Source organism: Xylocopa sonorina, chromosome 10 (assembly GCF_050948175.1).
Source record: "Xylocopa sonorina isolate GNS202 chromosome 10, iyXylSono1_principal, whole genome shotgun sequence".
NCBI lineage: Eukaryota > Metazoa > Arthropoda > Insecta > Hymenoptera > Apidae > Xylocopa > Xylocopa sonorina.
In genome coordinates this window covers 5843383-5850568 of record NC_135202.1, presented here as the reverse complement: position 1 = coordinate 5850568, position 7186 = coordinate 5843383, and the positions used below count along the sequence as shown (strand labels likewise).

General features: G+C 32.9%; 2 protein-coding genes across 2 annotated transcripts; one reads left to right on the top strand and one right to left on the bottom strand.

Annotated features, from left to right (window-relative positions):
- Positions 1–1192: 1192 nt before the first annotated feature.
- On the bottom strand, positions 1193–2392 carry Ercc1 (DNA excision repair protein Ercc1). The gene is made up of 5 exons (XM_076902874.1): positions 2250–2392; positions 2065–2174; positions 1765–1959; positions 1506–1691; positions 1193–1421 (listed from the first exon to the last, which is right to left on the bottom strand). Exons 1-5 carry the CDS (start codon positions 2317–2319, stop codon positions 1221–1223), a joined length of 762 nt encoding a protein of 253 aa, XP_076758989.1. The 5' UTR covers positions 2320–2392; the 3' UTR covers positions 1193–1220.
- Positions 2393–2919: 527 nt separating this feature from the next.
- On the top strand, positions 2920–5995 carry LOC143428158 (STAM-binding protein). Its single transcript, XM_076902873.1, has 8 exons — positions 2920–3225; positions 3319–3417; positions 3512–3733; positions 3810–3989; positions 4078–4378; positions 4462–4574; positions 4643–4745; positions 4818–5995. The coding sequence occupies exons 1-8, from the start codon at positions 3086–3088 to the stop codon at positions 4881–4883; spliced, it is 1224 nt and encodes a 407-aa protein (XP_076758988.1). The 5' UTR covers positions 2920–3085; the 3' UTR covers positions 4884–5995.
- The last annotated feature ends 1191 nt before the right edge of the window (positions 5996–7186 follow it).

The following is a 7186-nucleotide window of genomic DNA, read 5'->3' as shown; positions in this document are numbered from 1 at the left end:
TCGAGATTGATATTCCTTTAATATATTAACAATCCTGCATTCGTATCGATTTAATTTATGGAAGCATTATGCAATTTTCCATTTCCAGACGTCAAGGGCTTGTTTAATATTCACGGTGCATCCTGCTCCCGGTCATTTCATTTTACTCTTCGTTTAAGTTCGCTCGTGACGCGATTCGCTTAACTAAATTTGCGATAGAAAAAACCAGCCGACCAAGTTGATTAACCACTTTGCGTATCTTTCGATTCTACACTAGATGTCCCTTGGTGGAGGACCGTTCTAGCGCGTAATTCGAATATCCCTTCCATTTTATGCAGGTCGGTAACGAAACAGTATCGCTGGCGCCTCTGCGAACGAACGGACCTAGGTTTATGTGAAATTTTTTGTTGTTTTTCAGGTGTAGTATCAATTGTAAAAATTTCTCACACCAGTAGTGAATTACCCTGTATGTTACACATATATTGTCTTCCTCTCATCTTAATTTAAAGTAGTACTGATTAAATAAAGGAATTCCTTAATTTTCATTGAATAGAAAGAGTAAGATAAATGATATCTCCCGCTTTAGAGGTAAGAGAGAGAAGGATATATAAAAAAGCTGTAAGAGAGAGTGAGACAGAGTTTACTTATCCTACTTTAGAACCCCTGGCGCCATCTCTGTGAAAAGTGCTCAAACTGGTCGCACAGCGTTATCGACAGTGAAGTAAACTACTTAAAACTACTAGCGCCATCTCTGCGGAAAATACTGAAACTAATGCCCGACTAGTTTCACCCCTTCTCTGGGAGATGGCGCTAGTTGTTTTCAGTAGTTCACTTCACTGTCGGTACCGCTGAGCGACCAGTTTGAGCACTTTTTACAGAGATGGCGCCAGGGGTTTTTCAGCAGGGTAGGTAACATCTGTCTCACTCTTTCTTATAGCTTTCTTATATACCCTTCTCTCTCTTACCTCCAAAGTGGGAAATATAAAATAAATTACAATAGAACTATTGAAATATAGATTATATATTTATATTATTTATCAGTAATATATATAAAAAAATAAACAAAAATTAGAAAAATCACAGAATTTCTGAATGAACATATAACAAACGTGACACGCTCATGTCCCAGAATGTGCTATTACCGCCTGCCATCACAACCATCAACGAGTGCGGACGTAGAAGTCTATGTGTACAAATTTATAAATCGGTTTTTATATACATTTTATAAATAAAAAATATGATTACGTTGACTTCGAAGCACGTAAAAATGGTTCGTGCAATGTTTTATGAATCCTTTCCGCTTTTTGTAATCCAATACCAGGACACAGAGCTAGGGTGTTTGGTTTTGCGTTTATTATTTCGCTTAGCGTACCAAATGTTGATAGAAGAGTAGTAGCGTCCGTTTTATTCACTGATCGAATCGTTGTCAAGGCGTTAACTAACTAGAGAAAAGTAGACAAAAATAATTATACTTCTCGAATTAAAAGAAATCGCGATGTACTCTCACGAATGTATCATATATACACCTTTTGGTATGGCGCTGTATCGCTACGTTCCATAATAGCATCTGGTGGTTTATTTTCATAGATTTTATAAGTTTCAATGATTCTACCTGCATCCTCTGCATTCCATGCCAACATCAATGTCAAGTCTGCGAGAATGCAAATCCTTGTTAAATGCTTCAATGCATGATGCGGTTCGGCCACATCTACCTATAATAATTCATGCATAGCTATATAACACAAAGAGTTATCACCATATACGATAAGAATGATCAAAATGAACCTGGACTAAAAGGACTCTTAAATTGAACATATTTCCCAAGGCTTTCAAACGCTCGTGGATGTAGTCAGGATTCAGTTGGTGATAACGTATTGATAGGAAAAGAGCGCAAGTAGTTTTTCCCATAATGTAATCAGGCACGATTTCAGAATATTCCCAAGGAACGTTAGTTATGTACTTCAACAGTGGATTTCCTTTCTATAAAAGTAGTATGTACATGTTACTCCAAGCTTTATCTTGTTATACATAACATTAAAAAGTATCATATGATATTAAAAGATCCTTTAAAGTTATTGCTCTCACTTGTTTCAAACCGACTAACAGTGTATTGAACTTTGAAGAATCCTTAGGTTTCGAAGGACCAGGCATTTCCTCTTTAAAAAATTCTGACTTCCTTAAATCGCTAAACGCAGCTAGAAAAATATATAATTTTAATATAAATACCACGAATCTATATTAAAATCAATCTATATTAAAACAACACCTACATTGGAAAGAATCGGTTTTAGTTTGTTTAGGTAGAGGAGCATCATCGTCAGGCTTATCTTTTTCTTCCATTATAATTACTTATATATTCTTCTAAACAAATTCCTAATTATTTATAAATCCAAAGGATCTGTAATGTATTAAAACAACTTGAATGTGTTACGTGATGTTATACAAGATTGGTATACTACAGCTTTTCCTTTCAATTATGATATAATTAATATTGTTAACGATGAATTACACCAGAGAAATTATCAAATATAAATAACGATCATTGAATATTTACGCATAGTAACAAATTATTATTTCAGTAAATGAAATGGTAGGAATTAAAACAATAATGATAAACTTCTAATTACCACATCGTATTTTGTACAGTAATAATGTTTATAAATTAATCGTTACGATATAACACAAAGTAATTAATATAAGCAGTTATTAATTCATTTCGTTTGGTAATCTATACTTGAAACGTATCATGCGTGTACACCGTTCGCACATAGGTATTTTGTCCGAAATATTTATCCACATCATGATATGAATAATTATTAAACAGAATTAACCAAGAAAACAAACAGCGGTACATTTTACTTTCCCATTGGTAACACTGGCAATTGATAACAACTGATGACACATTAATTTAATATATATTTTTGTAATCAACCGAACACTGTCAATTACACACTTTCTATTTCTATGTTTCTATATCAGAATATGTCGGGACTTAAATAGCATGTTTGTGTGCATTTTAGGACTTACGAAAATCGTTCATGAGAGATCCTCGTAGATGTAATCGAAGATTAACAATATCCGCGAAACGTAACCTAAAAATTTGTAAATGAACAAGGAGAGATCAGAGATTAAAACCGCCAAACATCCTTGGAAGGATGTTGGCGTATCGGAACCACGAGCACGGTTGAAATCTCTTTCCGACCATGCTTCCACAGTAGAACTGGACCCTAACACTCCACCGCAAAGGTACCAGATTTTATTTAAATGGTATTGTGTCTTCCGCTCTGGTATTAATTTCTCATTTGTTTATTAATTTAGTCACCTTTTATATTCTTCTAGATATTATCGTTCCGGCGTGGAAATGATTAGAATGGCAGACATGTATATGAAAGACAACGATCTTGAATATGCATATTTTTTATATGTCAGATTTATAACGTAAGATGTACTTACAGTTTCCTACTTAAACTGCTATTTATAATATCTTAATGTAATTTGTAGACTATATTTTTAAACGTCTGTTGTACAATAGGATTTTCGTTGAAAAGATAAGGAATCATCCACAATTTCATAAGGTACCATTAAAAGACAAGGAACAGAACCAACAAGCATTGCGTAAAGTCATTCCTAAGGCTGAAGAACTAAAGAAACAATTATTAGATCATTATCAAATTCAATTAGATAAGTATATGGAAGATGTGAAAGAAAGAGAAAGACTAGAAAAAGAAAGACTGAAACAGGAAGAACTAGAAAAGTATTTAATAACATTAAAGAAATTATTGCGAAATACTTGTACCTATAGTATTTATGAACATATAATATTTGTTTAGATTAAAAGAAGAGGAAGAAAAGAAAAACAAGCTAGCTGCAATGGCAGCTGTTAAAGCAGCAAAAAATGCTATGTCCTTAATGGGTACTGAAGATGGTAATCTTAAAAAACTTCCTAATGCACCACTTAAACCATTAATAAGTCCATCGAGCGACATAAGTGCGCAAACATCCAAAGAAATGTAAATATAATATCAAAAATAGATTACTATTAATTTTTTATAGAAACGTAGAAAAATTATTGTTAAATTGCAAAATTATATTTTGTAGGAGACCTGCTATAGATCGTTCAACAAAACCTTCTCTGCTCTGTGACAACTTTACTTTAAGAGATATAGTATTACCAACTAAATTAATCCACAATTTCCTCATGTTGGCGTTCACTAATACTACACATAATAAAGAGACCTGTGGTATATTAGCAGGGAAATTAGAAAGAAATAAATTGCTAGTTACTCATTTATTAATTCCGGAGCAAACTGGCTCCCCAGATTCCTGTGTAACGCATAACGAGGAAGATATATTTGACTACCAGGATCAACACAACTTAATTACTCTCGGTTGGATACATGTATGTAATTTCTATTGCAATGAATTTATAGCACTAAATTGAAAGAATTTGCGAATAAAGGACATGATTATTATATTTGACAGACACATCCTACACAGACTGCATTTCTATCTAGTGTTGATCTACATACACATTGTGCATATCAACTTATGATGGCTGAAGCAATTGCCATTGTTTGCGCTCCTAAATATGATCAGTAAGTAAGAAATTAAACTTAAGTATAAATATATATTATTTTAACCAATTTAAAATATTTCTGTTCAGTACAGGATTTTTTATCTTAACTCCAGAATATGGATTAGAATTTATTGCTAACTGCAGAGAAACAGGATTTCATCCACACCCTAGCGATCCTCCATTATACACGGTGATTGTTGAAACAAATGCAATTTGTGTATGTATATAGTATTTTTTACATAGTTGAAGATATTTTTTTCAGAAAGCAAAACACTGTAAATTGGATGTAACAGCGATGATAGAGGTAGTGGATTTAAGAAGAAAATGATATCTTTCAGATGTATATATACATATCCACGAATGTGTATACTTCAATGCATATAACTACTGTGTAACAAGTTACATATTTAACTATTAAATATTACGTTAAGTGAGAAAGGAGTAAAAAATTGCAAATATTTTAGCTTGAACAACACGAGGAGTTAGCAGTTTGCAAAGCTTTTAATATTTTTACCAATGAAGTATTTAACAAAATTTTTAATATATTTAAAATAAAATTATGCATTTAAAACTAGTAGAGTGAAATTACGTAATTAATTATAACCGTGGATAAAATAACGCAATACTTAGATGATAAATTGCAATAATTTTTGTTTAATTTAAAAAGTTTTATTTGAAGTTATTAAGGGATTATATTTTGGCTGAAGAAATAAGTATTACTGTTAAAAAATAACATCGAGATTTTCATTTCACGAGCATTGAACGATTTCAACCTCCTGTAATGAAAGTAATAGAAATTCGCTTACCTATAATTTATTTTTAAAAAATAGATTGTTTAAACTGACGATATATACAAATGTGCTTCTACATTGTTTTTCCATAATATTTATATTTATTTACTCAGGTAATATATTATATAAATACGCCCGATAATAAATGTACAAGTGCAATAGAAATTTTTATAAATATTAGCGGTGCGCGAAATCTGTGTATTTATAAGTTTACGTGCCTTTCATGAAAAAGATAAACTGGTGTTCACAACCTCACGCTAATCACACGAACTTATACGTAACGTTCAATTGTAGATATTGCACGGCATTGACGAGTAACATTAATTATTCGGCTCAGTTATTGAATGAGGCCGTTCTGTTATGTAATATTATAATTGAAAAATCCATAAATGCATTGACATACTATGCTAGTCATAATTTAATATACGGAGCTTGTTATGAAATATAATGATACATCGAGATCGATGTATCAACCTTATACGATGCTTCAATACATGTACTCCCCTGTCACAATGCTTCATTTAAAAATTGTACAGTTACAATAGATACTGTATTAGTCCATACCAATGTAATAGGTCTATGGTAGCTAGTAGGTACCTGATACAACTTTTATGTACTTAAAACTTTAATTACACGCTTACATACTGTTTATGAGACTGTATTTTTCCCCGTCTCATAAACGTGCAATATTCTATACATATAAATGATTATCCGCTCCTCATTAACAATTCTTTCTAAGATCCAATATATGTGTAATTATTAGATTTCGCGTTGTAAAAAAGAGAAAGAATATTTTTAATGCAAATTCTAATCAGCGTAAAAGGTAATTTACTATAAATACCTACGTTCATACAATTATAAAATAAGTACAGCCGAATGTTAATAAAACTTTTATACGTATTTCGCAAACAAAAGTAATAAATCGTAAATTAATTTACTAAACGTCATTTTCGATTGTTTATTATGAACTATTCTTCGCTACAAAACAAGAGAGGCTATAAAAGAGCTGCCCGTCTCCCGTCTTTCTGCACTTTTTACGCGCATTGTTCGCGAAGCATCCACTGGAAGCGATTATTCGCCGTCGAGAGCACAACAAAACGAAATTATTTACCGCGAGAAAGAAAGAGGAGGGGGAAGAGAAAAAAAAGCGGAGGAAGAAAATTATTCATAGCCAGGATACGGAATTCTAAAGAGAACCCATTGTAGGTGCACACGAGTACCTCGTGAGAATGCTTCTCGCCATTCACCTCTCCTCGCGTATATCGAATTACCTGCGTTGAAGGGTTTCGTGCTTTGCGGGGTTTTATCGACGGCAGGGTCAATCTATTTTTATGTGTCAGCTTATGTATTCTTCGTTCCAACGTTTACGAACCGAGCTAATACGCTAAAACGCTACGCGCTCACTTTGTTTTAATCAATTTTTCTCATTTCGCGTTTTCTCATTTCTCAGTCTACGCGTTAACACGTTTTGTGAACCGTATTCATAAAGCGTAGCGATCAACAGTATCAATAATTGAAGTATAGAAGTGAGTAATTATCGTTGAATCGAGGTGTAGGGCAATGGCATGTGACTTTCACTCTGGCGTCCTTGCTTGACCTTGAAGCTTATTGCCAGTCTCGTTGGAGTGTAATTTATACCAATTATGCGAGTATATTAAATGCGTGTGTAAAAGTTGATGAAGCAATTGCCTTTTTTTGTTTTTTTACCGTAAAATGGAGAACGTTTGCCAATAGTAGTCAATACATATATAGAGACGTCCATTGATTAGTTGACACGGAAGTATTTCTCTACAGTTGTGCGTGCAAACGTTTCAGTCATTCATTAAATTATAAATACATT

What these genes read in the sequence shown, in the direction of transcription:
- LOC143428158 (XM_076902873.1), top strand. Translation starts at nt 3,086, where the DNA reads ATGAACAAGGAGAGATCAGAGATTAAAACCGCCAAACATCCTTGGAAG. An exon ending in GCGCAAACATCCAAAGAAAT is followed by an intron (nt 3,990 to 4,077) that starts GTAAATATAATA and finishes TATATTTTGTAG; the next exon opens with GAGACCTGCTATAGATCGTT. An exon ending in TGCGCTCCTAAATATGATCA is followed by an intron (nt 4,575 to 4,642) that starts GTAAGTAAGAAA and finishes ATTTCTGTTCAG; the next exon opens with TACAGGATTTTTTATCTTAA.
- Ercc1 (XM_076902874.1), bottom strand. Translation starts at nt 2,319, where the DNA reads ATGGAAGAAAAAGATAAGCCTGACGATGATGCTCCTCTACCTAAACAA. An exon ending in TAAGAGTCCTTTTAGTCCAG is followed by an intron (nt 1,692 to 1,764) that starts GTTCATTTTGAT and finishes GAATTATTATAG; the next exon opens with GTAGATGTGGCCGAACCGCA. An exon ending in ATACAGCGCCATACCAAAAG is followed by an intron (nt 1,422 to 1,505) that starts GTGTATATATGA and finishes ACTTTTCTCTAG; the next exon opens with TTAGTTAACGCCTTGACAAC.